General features: G+C 57.7%; 4 protein-coding genes across 4 annotated transcripts; 1 reads left to right on the forward strand and 3 right to left on the reverse strand.

Moving 5' to 3' along the window:
* Positions 1 to 767: 767 nt before the first annotated feature.
* On the forward strand, positions 768 to 5,130 carry BESB_047530 (uncharacterized protein; the record flags this gene model as incomplete). Its single annotated transcript, XM_029363204.1, has 4 exons — positions 768 to 2,391; positions 2,745 to 4,255; positions 4,463 to 4,598; positions 4,799 to 5,130. The coding sequence occupies 4 exons, from the start codon at positions 768 to 770 to the stop codon at positions 5,128 to 5,130; spliced, it is 3,603 nt and encodes a 1,200-aa protein (XP_029220570.1).
* A 5,912-nt stretch (positions 5,131 to 11,042) lies between these two features.
* BESB_047540 (uncharacterized protein) lies at positions 11,043 to 14,177 on the reverse strand (the record flags this gene model as incomplete). Its single annotated transcript, XM_029363205.1, has 4 exons — positions 11,043 to 12,047; positions 12,414 to 12,454; positions 13,164 to 13,461; positions 14,010 to 14,177. The coding sequence occupies 4 exons, from the start codon at positions 14,175 to 14,177 to the stop codon at positions 11,043 to 11,045; spliced, it is 1,512 nt and encodes a 503-aa protein (XP_029220571.1).
* A 786-nt stretch (positions 14,178 to 14,963) lies between these two features.
* BESB_047550 (uncharacterized protein) lies at positions 14,964 to 15,869 on the reverse strand (the record flags this gene model as incomplete). Its single annotated transcript, XM_029363206.1, has 1 exon — positions 14,964 to 15,869. One exon carries the CDS (start codon positions 15,867 to 15,869, stop codon positions 14,964 to 14,966), a length of 906 nt encoding a protein of 301 aa, XP_029220572.1.
* A 3,943-nt stretch (positions 15,870 to 19,812) lies between these two features.
* BESB_047560 (uncharacterized protein) lies at positions 19,813 to 21,753 on the reverse strand (the record flags this gene model as incomplete). Its single annotated transcript, XM_029363207.1, has 1 exon — positions 19,813 to 21,753. The coding sequence occupies one exon, from the start codon at positions 21,751 to 21,753 to the stop codon at positions 19,813 to 19,815; it is 1,941 nt and encodes a 646-aa protein (XP_029220573.1).
* Positions 21,754 to 24,003: the final 2,250 nt, after the last annotated feature.

Genomic DNA, 24,003 nt, shown 5'->3' on the forward strand with positions numbered 1-24,003 from the left:
TTTCATGCGCACACAAGGGCGTGTCAACGCGCGCCGATACAGCATTTATTTGCTCGGAGGAAGGGCTGTCGTTTTGTCCCAGGCACGGCCCTTGAGCAAACTTTGCGTCGTATGCCTCACCGGCTTCCTCCCCTCCTCCGGGGGTGACACACTTGTGGTATGTATGACCTTAAGCAATTTTGTTGGTTCCATGGACGACAGGACAACTTGACGCGATTACGGTCTTATCCTTTCGCCCACTCGCACCTGTTTGTTTTTCAGTTTTGTGCACACGCCGCAAGAGCTTGCTTAGACTGGAAGCTCTGGTTACTCGCCTCTCTCTTCTGGGGCGTGCACGTTGCTTGCGATCTGCGCACGGACCACAGACTGACCCCCTGCGTAAAGCTTTACCACCAGTCTTGCCGGTGATTTGACGCCGAGCATGTCTCTTTTGTCAAAGGATGTGACCAATATTTCCCTGCTGAATTTGTTGCCTGGAAATGAAGCGACAATGCAGCGAGTGAGAAGACTCTGCCCATGCCACAGTTGTGCGCCATTCCTTAACTGTTGAAGAAGTCTGGCATCAGTGATAGATGCTTCTCTGGTACTCCGCGTTCCGTCACTATGATCACTTGTTGTATCCTACTACGGTCTTCTCGTTCTGCCATTTCCTCTGGCACCTCTGTCACCAGCAACTGTCCTTCCTATTTTGCCGTCACCAGCACTCCCGCTCTTGCCTTCTAGCCCTTGTTCTTGCCTCTTTCTGTAAGCTTTGTGTGGCATACCAAATGTGGACGTCCATCTCTCTTGGAGCGACGTCAGCACTTCCTGTAGCTCCGTCTCCAGGCACCCTGGAACCGCATTCGCCTGACCCTCGCGGAGACGTCCCTTTGCATGCCGTCGAGGGACGGGAAGGAGCTGCAGAAAAGCTGATTCATGCACCGAGCGGCAATGCCTACGTCGCAGGAACGAGAGTTAGTAGAGAGAGTGACGCGGCCAAGCGTCAGGGATCCTGTATTTCGGCTCTTCCCGATTTCTTCACAACTCGCCCCATCGTCTTCCGCGAAGTGGACATGCACTCGACTGCGGCTCAGCCCCCCGCGTTTCTGCCGCATCGGGACTGCATCGTTCACATCAAGCCTGCCCCTGTGAATGACGAGAGCTGGAGCCAGACCGGCACATTTCCTCGAGGGCTCTTCTCGCCTGTGTTCATTCAGAACATCGACAGGAACACAACAGAAGAGGGGCTCTCTGGCCTCACCGATACACCGATTTGCTCTCCATCGTTTGGTGGGCTCTCAGAGGAGGGCACGCCGCGGCTGACCCGCGAAGCGGCGGCCGGCGCAGGCGCCGCGGAGTTGAGCACTGCTGCTTCTTCAGTATTTTCTGCCGAGAGTCCTGGTCTGCTTACACTGGACGTCGGCTATTACTCTGGACGGAAGTCGATCCTCTCAGAGGCGAGGGAAGAGGGCCTTTCTGAAGCAGGCTCCGAAAAGTCACTGAGCACTTGTTTCAATGTGAAGCAAGCCAGCCGCGACCAGCTGTGCCTTCCCGTTGCTGTAGCCCTGGCCGTCTCAAATGTTGTTGAGAGTTCTTCTCATAGTTCCTTCCGCGATGCAACAAATGCAGGAGCCTCTCCTCCTCCTCCGGCAGGCACACGCAGCGCACGTAGTCTGGTTCGCCGGCTGAGGGCTCTGGAGGAGCCGGCAAGCCGACAACGAGAGAAAAACACCACAGATGGCATCTCTCCTCCCAGCGAGCGAGTGGAGGGGATCCTGGGGGCCACGCGCGCGCGCGACGCCGTGCGGCTCCGTCTCGAACGTCGGCTGAGCACCGTCAAGGCACCCGCAGCACCCACCTCTGTCTCCTCAACACTCGCACCTGCTGCTCCAACTGGCAGCCCACTTTTCTCGTCTCGCGGCCACCAGCCACCTCTGCACGAACGTCAAGGACCCTCTCCTGTGCGCAGGCACTGTTCTGCGCATCGGCCTTCTCCTTCGGTGGACGGAGACGACGAGGACCAGAGCGCCTGTCCGCCTTCGCTGCCTGAGTCACCTCGAAGGTCTCGTGGTCACTGTCATGGAGCCGTCTTCGGTCCACGTGTCAAAGCCGCCGCACGCCTCGTCGCTCTGCTCCTTCTCTGCACATGCCCGCTTATTCTCGCGGGGGTCGTCTTCCACGTCTCACCAGATTCCCGTCCGGTGGCGCTGAGCCTGCTTGATGGGCTGTGTCCCCTTAGTTCGTTTTGCGTGTACGTCGCCCCCGCAGGGGCTGCGCTAACGTCAATCAAGAACAGAACTACGCAGCACCTTCCTGCCCTCCTCTTCGTTCTCCAGGCTCTCTGCAACCTTCTCGGGTGTGCCTACGGCCTCGCTCTAGGCAGCGCTGCGCTGGCGGCCACGAACTTTATCGGTGAGGCAAATTCGAGCGCTCGCTACTTCACGTAGGGGAGCCAGCCTCTGCGACAGTAAATCCACTGCCAAAACAAGCCAGCAAGACAGGAAGTAACGCAGAGGTAGAATTGAAGGACGAACGTCGAGGTTCAGTGCATGCCTCATTCCAGTGGTCGCAGTTTGCCTCGCCGTGTGCCTGTCTGTCTTCGCACGCCACGTGACCAATACGCGTCGCGTGCACTTCTGCTTACGTCGGTCCGTTGCGGGCAGCCCTCTCGCCTTGTGCGCTTCGCGGGTGCTTCTCGCACGCATTGTCACCCGCGGTTGTTCGGTTGTCTGTGTCCTTTCTGCCGCCGTTGTTCCCTCTCGCAGGGCTCGCCTTCCAGGTGCTGTGGCTCGCCGTGTACCTGGCTTTGCGGCGGTATCAGGCCCTTGCGAGTCGATCGGCTCCTGTCCGCGCCGACCAAGGGGGCACGCACGACGAGGCGGACCCCGACGCACTTCGGTGTGGGCGGCCGCGCCCTCTCTCACCTCTCCTCGCCTTTCCGGGTCGGCGCGACAGCCGCCGGAGTCCCGCCAGCACAGGCCGCGAACCTCTCCATTCTGCGGGTGTCCCTCCGTGGACGCGAAGTCAGTGCGGAACGCTGAGGAAGCTCGTCAGCGGAGCCGCATCGGAACCCCCGCGCTCGAGTGAGCATGGACTGGTGACGATCTGGGCAGACGCGTACCCGAGCCGAAGAGTTTCTCACTGCGGCGCTGGATCGCCGTATTATCGAGGGCTCGTATCAGCTTACCTTGGAGCCGAAGAGTCCCCCGGGTCGCGGGCCGCAAGAGCTGCCTGCGGATCCACATCTCCGGTGCTCCTGTGCGGGAAGTTGGCGTCGAAATCTCAGAGTCAGAGAACCGCCGAATACGCGGCTCTAGGCAATGACCACGTGGCGGCGAGGGGACAGGGCGACACAGCACCGCGTGAAGGGCAGAGACGGGGTGCCCCCTGGCGCGCGGCAGCTGAGCGGGAGGGGAACAGAGAAGCGTTCGCGAGCGTCCAGCGGGTGTATCCTCTTCCTGCTTCCTCATCGGATGTGCCTTCTCTCCGTCAGAGCCGTGCCGCTTGCGTTTTGGTCGTCGGCGACCGTCACAAGGCTGAGGCTGTGGCATTGCCGCATCTCCACGACGTCTCGCCGTGGCGGGGATCGTCTTTCCTTGCCCTCGCGGTTGGTTCGGAGGAGCGCTTATCTCCAAGGCGTTCGTGGAGGAGGCATTCGCCATCGGCTGCTGCACGTGACGCTTTTTGCGGTGGGGAAGAGGCGAGGCCGCCTTTTCGAAGGAAAGACAGCTTCAGGTCCGATGAGGCGTTGCCCCTGTCGGCAGAGTCCCGCGACAGAGTCGAAGACTGCGGCAGAGCCGTGTCTTCGAGTGAAGAGCATCATGGAAGCATGCCTGCCTCTTCTCTCGTCGGCTCTGGTTCTTCTTTACGTTGCCATTCGCATCCGACTTCACCCTCTTGGATGCGTTCACCGCGCTCTCGGTCGCCCGCCACGGGTGGGGCGGTGAAGGAGGACATGAGCCAGACTGCCGGCTGCGCAAGTCCTGAACGGGCGGGGAAGAGGTGGATGCGCACTGGGGGGGCATCCTCAAACGCTCGCAGAAATCAGGAAACAGTGCAGCTTCTTCTCCGCGGTCCTGCTGGGGACGGAGGCGACCGCGGAGTTCGGCAATGGGAAGGGAAACCCCTCTGTGTCCCGATCCTAGGTGCCTTTGCTCGTGTGGCTGTCACCTTAGCGCCAGTTTTTGTCGTCTCGACCTTCTTGCACGAGTCGTGGCTCGCCCTGCTCCTTACCCTCCTCAATGTGCTGGCCGTCGTCAGTCCTCTAAGCCTGCTGGTGAGAACGAAGATGGCAAGGGAGACCAGTCAGCGACTGTGGCATAATGAAGGATAAACGGGGCAAACAGTTCAACCGAGGGAGCGACAGAGACACCCCAGAGTCTGCAGAGCTGGGTCGGAATAGCCGCCGTTGAAGGTCGAGCGTCGTGCTGCTTTGCATCAATAACACGCATCGCTGCGCCGTGTCGAATCTGCGTGTCTTCAGGGGGACATGATTCGACGCCGATCGTCTACGGGGCTCCCTCGCCCACTGGTCGCCATGATGGTCGTGTGCAACGGCTTGTGGGGACTGTACGGGCTCGCTGGAGACATTCCTGCAGTCTACATCTCTTCCGTCATAGGTTAGCGGGAGCCACGTTTCGCTGTCTGGGTCCACCCCGAGGAACTACAAACACACCAACGAACTTCAACTCGCCAACGGCCTACGCTGCGCGGCGCTGTGCACTTTTGTAGTGAGAATCGGTACTTCCTTTGTGCCCTCGGCTGTGTTTCGTCCTGATGCCTCCTCGCCTCCGTGGCGCCTGTCTATGTTTTTTATCAGGCTACGTCGCCGGATTCCTGCAGCTTGCAGTCGTCATGTGGTGCGACCGCGAACTGTGTTGGATCGACTTCGCTCTCCTTCTTCATCTGCTTCGTTTTGCGCGCGTCTCGTACTCCATATGCCCCGCCCTTGCGGCATGCAATGCCTACCCAGCCATCTCATGCGGGCACGCCTCCCCTGGGTCACTTTCATGCCATTGGTCGCGAAAGGGACTTCAACACTGGCTCATGAAAACTGGGGATGACGACGGAGCAAAGCTTGCCGCAGAGGATGGACTCAGCCTGAAAGGCGATGAGAAACAAGCTGTCGCGCTCGCGCCTGGGAAGGCCTAAAGGGGGAGACGTCGGGCGGCCACAGACGTGTCGATGGAGGATTTGTGAAGAGGAGATATTGGCACCGTGGGCAGCTGTCGCCGGGTCCGTGTTCCCAGGCAGGACGCGGACGCCGAATCCAGAGCAGTCTTCAGGAAAATAGGGACTGATACAGGGGGCAAGCATTTGCACGATAAGACGGGGAATTCGTGCACTCATATTACACTACCAGGATGAACATACTCGGCATTCAGAGACGCCGGGTGCGCGGAGGCAATTTGTATGTAGCATGCTGCATGCGGTTGGGATGTTGGTGAAACTTACGCGGCAATGTCAGCGGAAGGCGGGCACCCTTGCCTTTCTTCTTCTGAGTTTTCCCCCAAGGGATGGATGTGTCAGAGGCCGCAGCGCAGCTGCGTTCCCCGTCGTGCCCCTTCTTGCCGGGCAAACTCAGATTGCTCTTGCGCGTAGCATCCTCCAAAAGTTGTAGACCAGTCACTTGCATTTCCCTGTTGTTTCCGTAGCGGGCGAGATCAAACGCTGCGCGAACGTTGATAGATCACTCTCGCGCGCCGAGTTTATATGAGAAAGGGAGTTGCATCACAGGCTAGGCGCAAGGCCACGCATCGTTCAGTAAAGGCTTTGATTGCAAACCCTCTCTTCAAAATTCGCATTCTCCCCTCCCTGGTTTGCTCCGAGAGGAAAGAACGACAACGGGTCTCTTCCCGGAGATTTACTTACGACTGGAGTGGTCTTGCCCCTGAAAGGTATCCAATGCATGGTCTTAGGAAGCCAACAGGATCTTCAGAGCTCTCTGCCTTGCTCAGCCCACAAATGTTTCCTCAAGAGGAGAACCTGCGCCCGCTATTGCCGTGTGCTCGGCTTTACAGGTCACTCGTAGTCTTCACAGAACATAGTACACGAAGGGCCTTCTCTCTTTGCGTTTCCAGTCCAAGAGTCTCACATGCACGCACCACGCACGAGGCTAACAACAGACGTGCCAGCCGCGTGCTTCAGGGCTTTTGCCGGAAAGAGGTGAGGCTCCCAGTCACCCTGCTGCGACTGAGTAATTTTATCTTAAACACAGTCGTTTCAATTAGGCACTATGGAGCACATCACAATTTGTAAGGCGGCTCTCTTTCCTTTGTACGACAGCATCCACATTACCACCGCTGGCGCAGAAATCCATTTCAGTAGTTATTCTGTGGTAGGCCTTGCGGCTCCACCTCGCTCAGTACACTCGTCTGTAACGTGAGCTTACTCGTACAAGAAGAAAACATACCAAAATCAATTTTTCCACTTCCGTGTTTTCGGTAGACAGGGATGTGTGCCCCCGTTCTTGCAGGCATAGGTGGTTTCAGACAAAATTAATCTCTACTGAGAATTTCCTGTGTAATATACGTGGTCTAGCGGATCCGGCTCGCGCACACGGTCTTCGATACCAGCGTCAAGAAGAAAGTCAGCCACCACACGGCCGTCTCGTCTCGCGAATACTCCATGTAAAACGGATTGATCATGACTGCAGGAGTCTCACTGTCTCCAACCGAAGGCCGCAAGCAGCATGCTACGCTAATCTGTCATGTCAGCGTATTTTACGTTCCAAATGACTGTTCGAGGTACTTGGCACCCTGTTGATGGTCTCATGTGCTATGCGCACTGGCTCAGGTGTATTTTCCGCACTCCGTGGATTGCCCTTCTAAGGTATTGCTACGCTAGGTACAAGACGCATCACGTGAAAAACCAAACATGTCTGAGAACACGGAACTCCATATGAGGGATAACACCTCGGAAATGCTGAACACTTAGATGATTCTAAATGTTGCAGGGCCAATCGTGTACTGCCGCTGCCGGACACGTGCGTCTTCGTTCCACGAAACGTTTGTGGCATCACAGAGGCAGTCAACTCCATCAGCAAAGGCATAGTGGGATACGGCCCCGGCGGTTCAGAGCGCGGTCCGCTGGATAGCCCACTTGAGCAAGAGAAGATAAGCTTCCTTGGCCTTTAACGTTGCAACGAGGAAAAGCAATTATATATGGATTCAGCGGAAAATGCGCAGGCAGAAGAACCGGCTAATGATCCGAGCGACGGCCACAGCGGAACTGGCGGAGCTTTGTTTTATCTAACAACACGTTAGACACGCATATCACTTGCAGAGCTTGTCACCGCCTCCCTGTCTGCTCCCGCCACACGCGTAGGACCTGCTGTCTTGGGGATCCGCACAGCGTACACACTTAAATGAAGGCCTGTGTCTCTTGTCTTGACGGCTAGCGATAAATCATGTGGCTGCGCAAGCGCAGTGTAGCCTACCCGACCCAGCTTGACAGCTACCGCCGATGAGCAACAGAAAGCTGGGGCTGATGCGATACGCAGTCCACAATTCTGTGAACGCTGCAAGATTAGCAATTTGTTCTCGGCCCTTTGCGGCCGACATTGCGCATCTGTTGGTACATATATCTTGTGCAGTGGCATCCCATCACTGTGTTGCGCTGCGTAGGCCGCGTCGGATAAATTCAGTAGCTTGCACCTCATTCCTCGCTGGGCCAAACGATGGTTTTGCTCTTAAAATACTGCCACAAATTGGTCACGCTGAAGCCTCGACCAGACGGATTGAAGGATGTAATCGGCAGGAGTAACCTCCGTTTGCACCCCAGCCATATTCTCTGTTCACCAGTCTCGTATCTCAGCCACCGCATCACAGTCTGAAAATGTACAGCCCCCCGACGGACATACTGCGGACCCCGCAGTGTGACCAGGCGGACTGCATATAAGCACAGCAATGCTCTCTTGCGTCTTCGTCGCAAGAAGAAGACCCACATAATAAAAACTTCCAGAATGCCAGCGTGAAGACTATGTCCAAAGCAACCGGCGAAACGGCAAGCATGCTGTGTCTCAGTTTATGTCAATTGCAGTTCCCCTGTCGTAGGAGCACCTCACGTGGAATGCAACGGAGCACCCTGCTACAGGCATTTGCTTCAGCGAATCAGTGGCATTTGGTTGATGCGACATTTGTGAAAACCGTCTCCATGCTCGAGGGGCCTTACTCGAAAAATGGCGACGAAGCTGCTCCCGTTTGCTGACACGAGCCGAGAGAGACAGCGTGTGTACTACAGTACAGCTGAAGCGCGGAGGGTTACGATAATGATCGATTTGCCTGACGAGCTTCAGGGAATCCGCGAGTGCCTATGACTGAATGAGGTTGAAGTCAAATGCGGTGGTTTTGCCACCTGGGGGAGTGGTTTGCACAAGGGCGTTTCTTTGCGACATGGTTCCTGGTTCCTTCTTCACACCGGGTCATTGTTTCTGCATCCCTTACTCAACAGAGTCGGCGTGGCCACGGTCTCTGCCATGACGCGCCGAAATGATCCGCGCCTCACGAGCTTGCAGCTGCCTCCGGTGTTGAACAGTCCTGACGTTAAGTCGCTTCAGCGCGGATTGCCTTCTCATGGGGCGGAAGTGATGCCGCCTGAGTCAGGCTTGTCCGAGAACGAACGGAAAGGGAGCGCGGGAGGTTCACACAGAACCATGGGCCTTGGAACAATGTTTACCACGATAGCTGCGGCAGTCGCTCGACAATCGCGCAAACTAAGCGAACGATGACAACACGAAAAAACGTTCACCCGTCACTGTAAGAAAATGCGGGAAGCATAGGGCCCGAGATAGATGGTGAAGGCACAGAGACCAGCATGAGGGAGAACATCCATTGCCAGCTTACAGCCAAACAAATTGACAGCGAATGTAGCGCTCGTAGACCGGGCTCTCGGCAGGGGCAACGACCAACTCCACTGGCTTTCTGCCGAAGCGCCGGCCTCGCTTCCCCGTTTCCCTTGAATCGAAGAAGACGCCGGGTCTGCCGCCTCAGCGAGCGAGGCAAAGGAGCGCGCAGAGAGCTTCGTCGACGCAGATGGTGGCGAATAACAAGACGAGGATGGTGGTGAAGTGGCAGAAGAGATGTGGAAATCCGTAGGACGTCTTCTCTGCGTAGAGGCACTGGATAACGATGCTGAAGCAAACAGCAGCTTCGTGGCTGCCTCATTCGGCAAGGGAGCTCCCGACGAAGACGGGATGTCGAGATACCATACACAACGAAGTGGGTAGTTGACGTGGAGAGACCCTGTTTTGTTCGTCACGCTGTCGGGCGTTTCTGCCAGCTGGAGGGCTGAGAACCCGAATTCAGAGAACGAAAGACATCTCGCGTTGCGCAGTGGAGACGACTAGCCTACAATCCACAAAGGCGGAAGCACAGTGAAGCAACGGCGGAGCCGGGCGGGCTTACGAAACTTCTACCTGGCGCCCGAGAGCTAGAACAGGCGAACACTCCTCTGGAGAAAAACCATTCAAGAAAGGAAAAGAGAAAAACGCCGCTACCGGCAGCGACGCAGCGACAGGGGGCGTGAGAGAGGGGGGGGGGGAGAAGGAAAGGAAAAATTGAGACTATCGAATATATATTTTAGACGGTGACGTCCCCGCTAAATGCCCCTTTTCTTTGAAACACCCTTTGCCTCTCTCTTTCACGCGGAGCCGGTAGGCACTCGCTCTAGGCCATTGCCAGATCCACAAGCCTCTCAAGAGGAGAACTGGATAGCGTCTGTTGAATTCTGGACGTCGCCGTCGTTTGGCGGGGCCTTCGGAGAGACGTTTCTTTGCAAAGGGCCTTTTGCTGATGTCCTCTGCCTTTTCTGCTTGTTGTTTGGCACAACCTGCACGCCCTTTAAGCGCAGGCCCTGGGTGCATCCGCGAGACGGAAGAGCTATCCCGTCGTGCTCGCTCTTCTGCGTCAGGAGGCCCGAGTGCTGTAGAGTGGAAGCCGCTGTAATGGAGAGGCAAGAAGCAAAGTAGGACGGTGAGGAACCAAGAGGAGAGGCTGCCGAGGAGGGTTGCCGCTCCCGAGGACCGGAGCGGCAGCCGCACGTGTAAGATCTGTAGGTTGAGGACTCCTTATCGAGAACCTCTCCGCCTGATCTGCCTCCGCGTGCACACTGGAAACGGCGGCGCGCTGCTGCTCCATCTGGAGCAAGACAGGCTGAAAGGCACGCTGAATACGAAAGGCGATGTTTCTGTTCGAGGACGACGTTCAGTTTGGTTGGACTGCTGAGGCAAAGCTCAATAGAGGCGGAAGCGAAGATCCGCAGGAGGGCAGGGGAGTCGCCCCTCCACAGACGTTATCCGAGACAGAGAGCCGACTAGAACTGGGGACCTCGCTTTTGATCTGCTCGCTTTCGGGGACACCGGCTCCTCGGGTCTATAACGCAGAGCCACATCACGCGGCAGGGACACACGGCAGAGAATGAAGCGATACCTTCCGCTCGTTCCGCAACGGCGTTGGACTCACGCTGGAGGAAGGAGAAGAGGGAACTGAACAAGCGGATAGCTGCGCTGACGAAGAAGCCGATTGAAAGGGATATAAGGCCAATACGGTCGCCCGTGGAGCCTGAGGTAGTCTGGAGAGAACGTCTGCGTCTGTCCCGATGTCAGACTGCCCCGAATGCGGGGAGTCTGGAGTGACAGACACGACAACAGAAGTAAAGACAAAACGCTGGTGAAACAAGGACGAATGAGAGAGGAGCGGACGCAGGCACACAAATAAACTTACGCGTCATCGACAGTCCACCCGTTGTCTGCACTGCAACCACACAGTTCCCTACGCTGAAGTGACAGGCGCACCTGCTTCAAACCCTCTTGTTTCTCAAGGACGCAGCCATAGGAACCTACGTGTGCGCAAGTGCATTCGTGAGTACTCACTAAAATTTCAACCAGGAAATACATAATCTTGACAATTGGAGACCAGCTGACATGTTTAGGCACAAGAATTCTTCATACCCGTATCTGAACTCAACGCTTTCCTGAAACGCGACACTCCACGATAGAGGCACGACCTACAGGTCCTCACGCCTCCAGCACTTCCCTTCTTGCCCTACCCAAGGACGCATCTCTCTTATCCGTGCGCCTTACCCCATGCTGCGGCTGGTCCACTCTTCTTAAACTCGCCTTCATGTGTTGCTTTACCCCCTCCCCCTTCCAGTCTTGCCCATTCACTGGCTGTCTCGTCTTCTTGCTTTCCACTCTGCCTTCCTGCGTCAACTTTACCCATTCCACCAGCCTCCAGACGAGAGCCGCTGTCTGTAATCTTCGCTGTGTGGGTATCTCCGTCTCCACTAGCCCGCAGTTCCGCCGGATGCCGGTGATAGTACTGCAGCGCTTCTCCCTGCGCGGCTCGCCTGCGTTCTAACGCGGCGTATGCAGAAATAACCTTGTCTTTATTTCTACACTTTCTCCACACCTCGCCAACTCTGTCCGGCGTCAAGCTCGTGGCGCTCTGTCTCCCCGTTCGCCGCGCCCGAGGCAAATCAGGCACGTCCGCGGATTGAGTTTCTTTCGACGTTGCTATCCCGGTATCGTCAGAAAGGCCAGCTGTCAGAGGTCGCGGAGAATGCTGCTCCGGTTGGCTGCGTCTGCCGTGCCACAGTGCCCTCATGCCCTTCTCCTTACGCCTTGTGTGGCCTCGATTTGCTTCCCCACCTGACCGCAAACCCAGGCGGTTGCTTTCGGTGCCCTCCTGCGTCTCAGGCACCCGTGCCTGAAGGCGCAGCAGTCCATGTGGTACAAGCTCCTCACCTCTCTGGAACTTGCCCAAGCCTGCCGGAGACGCGGGCGACAGCTGTCCTCTATAAGGATGTAGCGACGACCTTTGCTGGGACTCTGTTGCCTCTTCGCCATCTCGGGTTTTTACACCCACCTCAACTTCTTCCACCAACACAAGCCAAACCCTCTCTGTCTCTGCTTTACCATCAATATCGCCTGCCTCCGCGCAGCCTCCGTAAGGTGCTCCACAACCGGCTCCTGAATCGCGGCGCTCACCGTCTGCCTCTCTCGTACCTCCAACGCCGCCACCTCCAGCGCCGTCTGCGTGTCCGCCATCGCGAACCCCGCGCCCGTCACTCTATACGCCGGAGATAAAACCGGTATGGTTTCTTTCGCATTCTTCGCATCACTCCGGACGTCAAGAAGCCGCGTGGTTGCTCCCTGCCCTTTCACGTTTGCCGTAGAAGTCGGCGTGTGGAAAAGGACACCTGCATTCTGTGCCTGCCTCCCGCGCGGTCGTTTCGTGCGCAGTGGCGCGCGCGAGTGGCACGTACGCTTTTTCTCGTCCTCAATAGAGCCTGACTGAAACGGCTTCTCTTGATCTGCTCCCAGCTTCACGAACCGACGATGTTTCGCGTGGAATTCGTTTCGAACCTGGGGGCTTTTGAGGAGGCTGTCAGAAGGGCGCGGGGCAAAGGGACGTCTGAACCACGGAACGGCTGACCTGCATGGGGTGGAACTGCCGCGGATTCGGCGTCAGCTGGTCTGCCAAGGGTGGAAGCAGCAAGTGAGGGAGAAGGGAGGCACATGCAGGCGACGGAGAAGGCTTGAAAAACCATAGCGACGCGGAGGCGGCGCAGGAAGCGTGCGCTTGGAATGAAGATAATGCGGGAGCGTGGCCAGGGTCCAACGACGTGAGTGGAGGAGCGTGAGTTTCGGAGGGCTTCCGGCCTCTGCCGAAAACGCGCCTCTTCGCGCTTCGCTCGTCACGGATTCGACAAGAACCGAGTAACCGGGGGGCGCACCCGGGCTCGAGAATCCGGAAGTGCCGTTGCTCACAAGCTGAGAAGCGGCAATCCCCGAACCCGAAAGAGCCCAGGAGGCTGCAGAAACGAATGCCTCAGCCCGCGCGCTGGCGCGGAAGGAAACACTGGAGGTGGAATAAGACGCGAAGAGGAAGGTGAAGCGAACACGGAGGGCACAAACAGGGACGACGACAATGCTGAGGGCATATGTGGCGACTGAGACAGAGGCGTGAGTGCAGCTACCGTTGGCACGAGTCTCGACCCCTCGACAGACGAGGCTAGGCTGCTGGCGGACCTGGGAGGGGATGCGGGAGACACCATCACGGGAAGAAATGACGCAGAGAGGTCTGGCTGATGAACTATGCTCATCTTTAGTGAACGTCGCCCACAGCATCCGGCTAGGCTGTCTCCCCCGCAAGTCCTTTTCACCGCCGCCTTCTCCGCCTGACCGCTTGTGAAGACTGGGAGAACCTTGTCGACGCCCAGAAGAGGAAACACCGACGACCCCCGGCTACGTCGAGTGTCAGAAAAGCCGAGAGGAGCAGAAGCGGGACTTGGCGACGAAACACCCGACGCACAGGCAGCAGCGGAACTGGAAAGGGAGAAACGGGAACGAAGCCGATGGAGGAAGTTCTCCTGAGAGTACGGACTGTGGAAATAGAAGGCATCATGCGAGCTCAACAGTTCCCGAGCTGTGCGTACAGTCAGCGGCTGTCCAGGGTGGAGTTTGAGAGCGTGTAGCTTCATCTGCATCAAATACGACATCGAGGACACGAATAAATCAGTGAAATCCCTCTCCTTTATCAGATCGTCCCTGGGCATGGAAACACACTCTTTGCAGAAGCCGGAATTCGCACACAGTTTCACGTGTGAGCTTCATTCAGACACCGGCTCGCTGATTCGATACCGCTTTCTCTGTGGGTTGCAATTCTAGCATGCGCAAAGCCAAACCGTACATACTACGAAGAATCGCTAATTTCGAATCCTGCGTTGTCGCCGCGGCTCAACGACTACACTGTGGCGAATCGTTTAATACAGGTGTGCATCCGGTGGCTTGGCTGACTGACGAGAGGTTCGGCCGAAAAAGGCTCTCGTTCTAGATCAGCTGCGTCGTCGAGAAGCCCTTCGTCTCCACTGGGAACGAAGTGCTCTGTCACCAAATAGTTGCGGCACAGCAGTTCTCCCATTCTTGGGGCTGCTTCGCTCTCCTGTCCATGCCGTGTTGCGTTCTGTGCCTCCTCAGCTCTGTTTTCCGCGGAGCTCTCGTCGCTCCAGTCCCCGTCAGTCTCCCCCACCTCTTCTGCGTCGTTCGCTTTCCCCAACGCCGCGCAGAGCCCGTCTCTAGAGACCGCCAGCGGATTCTCTCCGTCCGGCGCCAACAGGCACGCCTCAACTGCTTTCGCCTTCCGTGCGCATGCCTCGCTTCTGCCACACCCCGCCTCAGAGACAGCGGCTACAAGCATTGGCGTCGAAAGCTGCGACGCTTCCGCTGTAGCGCCTTCTCCCCGGGCAATGCAGGAAGGGCGCCAGTCGCAGAGGAGAACCCCGATGGTGCGTAAAAGCCCCGCGAAGCACAGGAAGCAAACGCATGCGTGCGGGGAAAGTAGGGTTCGTGCGTTTGTCGTGAACACCCTCGAGATAAGCCTGGCGAACACAGGTAATAGGCTACGCGGCCTATGGGAGCGGAGTGCGTCTCGGTTTTGGGAGAGAAAGCGAAGGGGGGCAAATATGCACAGAAATGTCCTTTCCTGGCACGTCCACGTTTTCGGCTTCCAAACGGGGTACCGCTGGAAGGTGAGCCAACGGTAGAAGAAGCGCGCAGCGAGGAAACAGAAAGGGGAGGCGCAACATGAGCCACGTGGGGGCCGAGAACCCGCCGCTCCAGCCCGCCTTCGTCAAAGATCCACTCCGACCAAAATCGCGACTCTGCCTGTCCGCAGCTCTTCGTCCGCCACCCACTGCGCTGAAAAGCCCTTCGAGGCTCCGGACTTTCACCGAGCCCGACACAGTTGCAACGTTGGAATCTCAGTCTCCTGAACCCGGTTTGACACTTTCGCCATCCCTGCCATGTGCCGCTTTGATGTCGCCGTCTTCTTCATCTGTCGACGTACAGGGACGACACTGTGCATCCAGGCTAGCCTGCTCGTGTACATCTAGCAGCATGATGCCGCCTTCACTGAACTTGTCTCTAAAAAGAAGCGCGGCTTCGCGAGCCCTCTCTTCGCCCTCATAGTCGCGCACGCCGAAGGTCATCCAATCCAGGTGGCATGTGCTTCACTGGCTTCATCCCTGTCCGGCCTCCGTTTCCCTTGTTCAACCTTCGCCACGTCCCCCCCTTCAGATTCTGGCGACGCACGCGAGCGCTCGAGGCCCTTTAGCGCACTAGATAACGTGGATAGCTTTTCTGTCTCCTTGTTCGTTGACGCGGGGGGCACAGCAAGCCTAGCACACTCACAGTTCCTATCCCGTGTCTCCCACCGTTGGGCTGTCTCTCCTTCTTTCGCCTTTCCGCAGAGTGGCATTTGCTCCCCCCGCTGGGCATCGACGCCGTCGCCGTAAGGAAGCCGTTTAACTGCTCCGTCTGGGCCTCCGTCCCCTACTGCGATGCCGCCTTTACTCGTCCCTTTTAAGCGAAGACGACTGACTATCTCCTGTATAAAATCCAAACCTGAATACATTGTGACATCTTTACCTGGTCGCGTTTCCTCCTTATCAGCCGCCTCCGTAGACGCGCTCTTAGTGTGCCCTCGTGCCCGCGCTTCCGGCTCTCTCAGGCAAACATTCGCACCTTCCCCCATTTCGCGGGGAAGGGGAGCGAGGCAGCTTGAAGGCACACAAGTCATGGCGTGCGGAGGCGGAGTCGAACGCACAGATGTGGGTTTCTGTCTCAGTGGTGGAGCGGCGTGCCGGCGCTCCCCGCTCCGCCGTGTGCGCTTGGGCACAAACGCAACTAGCCAGAGGTCGTCGTCAGCCAGAAACGCTTTTCCGCGGAGCGACACAGTCGTCCCCCGGGTGACGAATGAAAAGCCCTTCACAGGCGGGTACCCGTCGCGCGCCAAACCCCAGTCGAAAGGCCCGAGGGCTGGACGCGGGAAGTCATGCACTTCCACACCCGGCTCTAGCGACTCTGGGGAAATGCCAAAAAAATCAGGCATCCCTTGCGGCGAGCTTGCTGAAAAACGGCTCCACGGAATGAGGCGAGGCCACAGCGACGGAGCAGCCTTAACTGGGAGCGGCAGTGGAAGAGGGCAAGATGAAGCTGTGGGGTTGTTCAGAGCGTTTGTTGCGTCTTCAACGCCAGAGCAGACGAACGGACTGCCGAGCGCCGTTGCAGAAAACGAAACGGTGCCAGCAGGACCAGCGGCAAACTGACCAAGCGGTCGAGCAGAGGCAGCGGACCGATGAGTAGCCAAGGCACGGAAACGCGTTTCTTTTGGCGCTGCTGTTTCACCTGAAGCGGCTGGGGACGCGCATGGGGAAGCGTCACGTTAACCTGGTAGGCGCCCAGCTCTGAGGGAGGCGCATCGTTTGCGCTTTGCGGCAGAGAAAGCAGAGCCGCAGCGGCAGCACATGGAAACTCTTGCTCCACCTCGCGCCGGCCGCCACCGACTGGGGCTAGGCTCTCATGCCCGCTCCGACCGAAGGAGTCGCAGCCTGTTTGACCGGGTGCCTTTGGAAACGCTCCCGCATTGTTTCACCCCAGATTCGCAGCTCCAAATAGCGCCGATACGGAAGCCACGTCCGCTTCAGAGAGCATCTCGCTGGCTGTTCCCGCCATCGCAGTCGCGGGCCTCGCTCCTTCTGAGGCGACACAGCAAAAGCACCTTTACGCTGCCCTCCTCGAACCCGACCGCCATCAGGAGGCAAACGACCTGCGCCTGTCTCCGACAGAGACTTCGCCGCTGCTGGGCCCGCCGCACTGGCGGGCACCGTGAGGAGCTGTGCTGCGCCGCCGTGGAGGCCCTGGCTGAATAGCGGGAAGGCCGAAGAGAAGAAGTACCTCCACAGGCGTGCTGAGAGAGCAGACCCTTTGAAGTTAGGTTTCGAAGCAGATCCGCAGTGTGACGCAGCCGCTGAACTTGTTGAACGGTGTGCCGCCGAAGTATGTGAGCAGAGAGAAGCGAATCTGGTCTCTCCGGAACGGTCGCTCGCCGTTTCCCGCCTATTGTCTCCACGCCGGTCCCCCTGCCCCACGGCAGCCCCCGAGCCAGGCCTCGTTCTTGCGTGTCTCCTCCTGTTACGCATGCTCGCTACTTTCTGGTGCGGGCTTTTTGGCTGTTCCCGCCTAGATCAGAAGGGAAGGCGGCAACTCCTGAGCGAGGGACGAACGAATGCAGACGTCTAAGAGCGCACTACAAACTATGGGCGCCACCAAACATGACGGAGGCAGCCGCGCACCTTGGAGGACGGCTTTCGGCAAAGCGGCGGCTCGGAAAAAAGGGAAGGGAGTGACGCAGGTGATGGCAATAGCTTTTCACCCCGGCTGTTTCCAACCGCAAAACGAATAAGTCCGGGGAAAAGACTGAAGTGGAAGGGACAGTACCACCTTCCCCTTTGCTGGAACCTGGAAAATGCGAGGAACAGAAGGTCTCTGTACTGTCACACTGTGTCGTACATACGAGGCATACCTGCGGCCTGGTCGGCGCAGCCACCCAGCAGGGAACCGGTCGAGGCTCTTCCTACATGAAAAGGGAAGTCTAGAAGGACCGGGCACGTAGGCTGCACTGGACGCTTGGAAAACCGAGGAAAAGGGAATTTTCTCGTCAGGAGAGTGCTCGGGTAGGACCTGGCTGAGTGGACGTCGAGAATGACCGCCTCGCGGGGGAAGGGACGCCGACTGCGGTCCCCCGTGAGGCCGAGAGGTCAAACAAGATCAGATGCAAAAGCAAACCCCCGCCGGAAAAACGCGAACATGACTCTCAAACGCGACCACATCTCGTCTTGAGAAGACGAGGAAACGGCGCTCGCGGTTCGTGTGATGCACACGTCGCCCGCAGCGAGGTTGCAACGAGACAGCGAGCTGTCTCGTTGCAACCTCCCCAGCACGGGAGAGTGGTGACCCAGCCCGTGCCCGAAGATATCCCCTTGACACTCCTCGTTAGTGCAGCAACTCCGCAACAGTCGCTGTGGTTTCAATGAGTCCGGAAAAGAAAGAAAGAGCGAGCCCCTTCGCACAAGGTCGAGGAGGTTTTCCGCATCCTCAGCTCACCGGTTCCCCGTGTGACTACGGGGTGAGGGCTGCACGATCGAGATGAAGGCGACAGACTTTCACGCGCATTCTACAAAGCCCTCCTTTTCCCCTTCACCGCATCTGCAGAGTACCCGAGAAGGACTACCACTCATGAGAGAGAAAGGACTAGGTCAAAGCAACGGAAACAGCGTCTTCCCAAGGGAGCAGAACGGCGGCCCTGCCTCTATGCGGTGTGTGTGGGTTGGTGTGCTAGAAGAATCCCGGTCTCCCGTCGTTGCGGGTGGCGCGCGCATCGACCCACAGGAACTCGCTCACAGGACCCGGGTAGCGGACGGCGACGCTGACCTGTGTGGAAGTTCGCTGAAGACACGGGACTGGACGCGTCCGCGGGAAGAGTCGTACACAGCAAAGTCCTTTCTGAGCAGTGATTTGGACTGCACAATCAAAGACCCAGGAAATCTTTTGCCTCATCGAAGCCCCATGCCACTGCGAGGAACCGCGAGATGGCGCCTGCATTCTTTCTTTCGCACCCGGGTACGCGGGCACACACTCGCTGCAGCGGCCACGATGAAGGTATTTCTCGGTTGCACACAGACCTCGAGAATGATACGAACGCGCCGAGCTCCCAGGCTGCAGGTCGCCTGCCATGTGAGTTTCCGCTGTGAATGCGACGATGTGATCTCTCCAGAGGCGCGCTTGCGCCCACATTATACTAGCACAGCACCCCCCCCCCCCCCGCCCCCCACCAGATCTACCATCCATGAAAGTGGAACGTTTAAGTAGCTTTGGGCTGGACTGTCCAGTCCCGAAGGTACGGGTGAAGGTCGCGCGCGATCACTGACACTGGAAAAAGTAAAATAAAGGGGTTACGTGCTCGGTGGCTACGCTCGTTTGATCGCTACGCTCAGAACAACTCACGTCCGCTTCCACACGCATCGAATAGAGATTACCCAATCTCTTTAGTGCTCCTTGGTCCTCCAGAAGCACATACCGTTATACAGCAACCATTAGTAGTAGGACCTCGCAGGCGCGAGGAGGCCGGTTAAATACAGAGGCAAGCAGATGAAACCTGGATCGGTCGGATCTGGCTGGCATATCTAGGACACGTGTAAAAGCACTCTACATAAACAGGGAATTGTATCCTGTAGGTCGTCTGAGCGTTGCCATCCATGCATGTGACGGTGAACGTACGTGGCTCAAGGCTGAATGAATGATTAAACAGAAAGTTAAGAGGTCCGCTACATGAACGCGCTCGCATCCACAATCTCCACGGCACATACTTGAAAAAGCATCTACACATGGCAGTACTCCGATTCTCATCAGTTGGTAGGGGATTCTTCCTCTCGCTTATTCGTCGATCTTGAAACGCCTCCGATAAAAATCAGAAGCCAGGCGAGACTATTTGGGCTAAGGTGCGTTTCTACGCCACCACGGATTTCCATCTACACGGTGTTTTCTCGGTTCATCAAAATCGGCTCCACTGCTCATCGTTCCTGTCTGCCATACCTCGACGCAGTCATCTCCTTGGTTGGAATTTGGTGTGCGCTGGCTTTCCTAACAAAGTCCCTGTGACTGCTGGCGCCCCCGAGCTGGTTCGAAGGAGAACAAGAACTCCTTGAACCAAACAACCGCCTAAGAGCTCTCCGAAGTCCCTAAGTGCAGGCCAGCCAGCACTCCTCACGGGGGAAACAACGCCCGCCCGTTTCCTATCAAGAATCACTCTGCTTCTCAGCTGCATCTTTGCTTTCAGCGCTGGCTGGTGCGCAGAGCGAGGTGTCTTTTCCGCCTGTCCGAGCCGTAGAATCGGACATATCGCCCTGGCAGGACACTCAGACGCTTTCAGTGCTACTATGTGCCCCCTGCCGTTTCGCTTTCGGTCTCAGTTTGGGTTTTGGCTTCGCCTCCAGTCACTTCTCAGCTTCACTCTCCTCCTTTTCCTCCGCTGACTCCGTCTCTTTGGACGTCTCTTCTGTCTGTCCCTTCGTTTCGTCGTGTTTTTCCTCTTCTTTTTCTGCGTCTTGAGTCTCTGGTTCCTCAGCTGGGTGGCTGCTCCTGTCATACGAAAACGCTCGAAAGAAAAAGTTCCCCACCTGGTTCACCAACATCGATGCGGTGGTTTGCTGTTCCTGCGCTTCCTCAGCGTTCTTCCACTTCTCTTCATGAACCTTCGATGCCTCCTTGTCTCGTTCGTCCGCAGTGGCATTCTTATCTTCGTGTGTGTCAGTGTTGTCCCCCCCACCAGCCCTGTCGCCTGTCTTCAATCCGGTGTCCTTCTCTTCAGACTGGGTATCCCCCACGGCCCCACTACCCTGGTTCTTGCTCAGCATCCCTTCCACCTCAGTATTCTTCTGTGACGACTCATTCCCTTCTACGCTTCTCTTCTCGCCCTTGTCGGCGCTCGCACCTTTCAAGCCAGTGCTGGATGCACCAGCGCTGCTGCTGCTGGAGCTCGCTCCGAAATTTGGAACGTGTTTGGCTCCCGCCGCCACCTTGATTCCGGAGAGAGTCGCTCCCTTTCCGCCTGCATCTCTCTGGACAGCAGCGTCCTCCCCTTCGTCGCCAGACGCCTCGCCCTTCCCCTTTTTCTTCGTGTCGCCGGTCGTGACAACGCCTTCGCTAGCCAGCAGAGACTTGACCTCTTGCTGCACCTCGGAGAGCCGCTGCAGAATCGACTGTGACTGGTCCTGAGCACTCGGCGACGCGCTCCCAGCCTCCGCTGCAAGCTGACGCGCCCGCGCAAGCGCATTGGCAGCTCGCACTTCCGTCGCGGACGGCAGCGCCGCAGAGGGCGACGGCAGAGCTCCGGACGGCAGGCGTCGCCCCAGAGCTGCCACCGGCCGCGAGACTCCCCCCACGATGGGGTACCGAGTGCCCACACTCACCTCCGCCGCCGGCGGCAACCGACTGCGCACCACGGCGCTTCGCCGACCCTCTACAGTCCCTCGAACAGCCACACCCGTCCTCAACACCGGAGGCGCCGTGGCGGTTCTCGCGGCCTCTCTCGACCCTGAGGCGGGCGTCGCCGGCCGCGCCTGAACTCTACGCGCCCCTGCGGGGCTCCTTGTTCGCTGTCCCGAAGTCGTCTCCTGCTCTCGCTGGAGCGCCTGGAGGTGCTCACGAAGGGCAGGAAGTGCGTCGCCGAGTCGCGCCACCTGGTTCGTGCCCACGCGAAGCTCCACGTCTCGCATCTGGAGAACAAACGGAGAATTCTCGTCCTCGAGGAGGCTCATCAGTTCCTGCAAGCTCGAAACGTTGTTCACCACCAAGTCTCCGCGCACTTCAATCGCCGCCATCGCCGTCCTCGCGCGCCGCTGTGTGCCGCTGCCGATACCCGCCGGCAGTCGCCGCACGCTCCCTACGCTGCTCGCTCGAGAAAGCGTTGACTCGCGCGAGAGGCTGCCACTCCTCCGTGTGACATTCGCCCGACCCCGGGTCTCAGCGGGGGCACCAGCACTCCGCGTGAGGCCAGAGGCCCCCGCCACTGGAGAGGAAACGCTCAGCAGTGGGCTCGCGGCGCCCAGCGACGCCGGAGAGAGCTCACCGTCGTCGCGCAGCGCCGGAGGGCGAGCCCGACCGGAAGAGAGCGATTTTGCTGCAGGAGGGCCCGCAGCACTGGCGACGGCATAACGGGATGAAGCAGAGGGAGTTGCCGGCAGGGGGCCAGCAGCGTCTGTTTTTGTGTCCTCGGTCTCCGCCGGGGGCCGAGCCAGACATGAAGCGTCGTCTGTCGCCTCAGTCGAGGACGGCGGGCCTGGCGATGGGTAACCGTTTACCGACAATTGAGGCCTTTTGTCCCCCCGCTCTGCAGTGGAGCCGTCCACCCCCTCCTTCGAGGCTGGAGTTGCCATCGAGGGTGGAGGATGCAGGGAGAACAGAAGGCGCGGAAAGCGGCGCCACACGTGCGGAGAGGGAACTCTGGCGTGAGAAAGGCCCAGTACCAGCGCTCCACGGCAAGAAGAACAAAGTTGCCAAAGGAGACGAGCTGAGTGAGAGTCAGGTCTAACACGTACAAAGGACCGCCTCGATTGGACAGCCACGCAGGGACCATGGGAGAGACGAGAACTGAGCAGCGGGACCCTTGCCGGATTCGGAAAGAAAGGCGCGAATACGTTACGCTCAGAAGTAAGCAAAGTGCAGGTTGTAGAGACGCGAGAGAGGCAGACACAATGATCTCCTTAAGAGGTGGGCACTGAAGGATACAGCTTCGGAAGAAGCTGGCGCCACGCGGAGGAACAGGTTTTCGGGCGATACGAACGAATGCGTGCGTGAGTCGCACAAACAGGGGAAGCGCCGCCAGTTGCCAAAAGCGTCGGGCTACAAATGGAAAGAATATCCTCGAAAAAGTGCCTCCTCGTCTTTGGGAATCTTCCCTGATGCCGGCTGCCGGCGAGTTCGCTCGACACACGCGCGGTTGTGCCGCTTGGAACACTGCGGCAACGGCTCCGTTAGAGTTTGGCTCGAAAGGCTGATGGACGCAAAAAGCAATATCCTTCTAGTTTGGCACCACACAGAGCCTGGATAGATTCACACGAAGATCGCGGAAGACGACATGAACTCGAGGCGAACTCATCAGAACGAACTCTGTGATGGGTGGCCTTACCCCCCGCAAGTCAAACGAAATAATGCGGACAAACGTCTCTCGCTGGACAGCTGCCGGGGGAGCCCGCGAGAATAAGGGAAAGAAAGGGGGGACGGCACTCTACGATTTTTCCAGGGGTAGCTACTCCTTCGCGACAAAATATATGTCTTGAAGTTATTGCCACGATATGTAGGCCGAATGCTGCGCGCCTGTTACCTCAATCCACGTGTGCGAACAGAGGAGCCACCCAGCAACGGAGACGGCGCGTGGTGGCGCGGTGCTCGCGATGCTAGTGTGTCACTCTAGCAATCGGGTGTTCCAAAAGATGGTGGCGGATATTTCCAGAACCGAGATGGCTTCTCTGAGTTCAAAGCCTCAGTCCACCCTGTCCTGTTACACGGACACAATTCGTTATGACGGCGTCGCACGCTGGGCGACCGCTCTCGCTTCTTCATTTCTGGGGTGAGAGGCTGCGCGTTGCTCGGCTCCAGCAGCTGGACTCGAGGAAGAAATCATGAAAGAATGTAAGATGAAACCAGATGTTCGTCTCTCTCACCCCACGAAACTAAATCAGGGCGGACAATGGATGCCTGCTGGACGGCTGGCGCCTCCAAGCCGCGCAGCGAGTCTCTAGCGCAGCTACGCATAGAGTCAGCCGTCCGGAGAACCAGCGTTCTTTCCGTATGGCATTATCTGCTACCATGCTTAATAGGGAAGAGAGGTTTTCTGCACTATTCTGCCTCTTCCTTTTCTGCTCATACACAGTAGCGAGGAGGAGCCGTATTGGGGCGGACTAACCACACACCACGAGATGATAATGAAGAGGCAGGCTCACAAAACCCTTACCTCCGTTGGAAGAATGTAGCATTGGTCAGGCTCTCCGGCCTTCCGCTTCCTCAAGCGAGCTGCTGTGGGGAAGGAACGGACTGTCAGACGCATCCGCCGTTTTCTCAAGCACGTTGAGCTGCTCAGCTGGGACTGTCAGCCATCCTCTTAATGTCTTGCCACAGAAGCAAAGAAGCAGGTCTCTACGCATACAACCAATCAGTGCGACAGAGCACGCGCCGCTGTCCCAAAACTTCTGACACTCAGAGGCCAGAGAATATATATATATATATATGTATTTCCTGTAAGAATGGTGCCCTCTGCCACACACGGCTACCGCAGCGACGTGGCCTGCCGCTTTTCCAAAGCAAGAGTTAAACGGGTGAAACGCTCTGGTCCTGCCGACGTCCACGAGGCCGCAGACGGCACTTGTTTGCTTGATTATGTGCGTATGTGCCTAGTTCGCTCTTGCCCCTGCTCCGCGGATTACAAGCGACTGAAAAGAAAACTGCTAGGTTGTTGGTGGTCAGCGAACGAAACGGTATGATACCACACTGTGCCCGCGCTTGCCTCGCTTGTCCTGCCGAAGCCGTTGAAAAAGGCAACAGCACGAAACCCGCGCCGGAAGCTACCAAGTTTGCCACTGGAAACACGGCCACGCAGTTCACGCAGCGTGCCTTGCCGAAAGGGGTGA

This window comes from Besnoitia besnoiti, chromosome III, assembly GCF_002563875.1.
Source record: "Besnoitia besnoiti strain Bb-Ger1 chromosome III, whole genome shotgun sequence".
Lineage (NCBI taxonomy): Eukaryota > Apicomplexa > Conoidasida > Eucoccidiorida > Sarcocystidae > Besnoitia > Besnoitia besnoiti.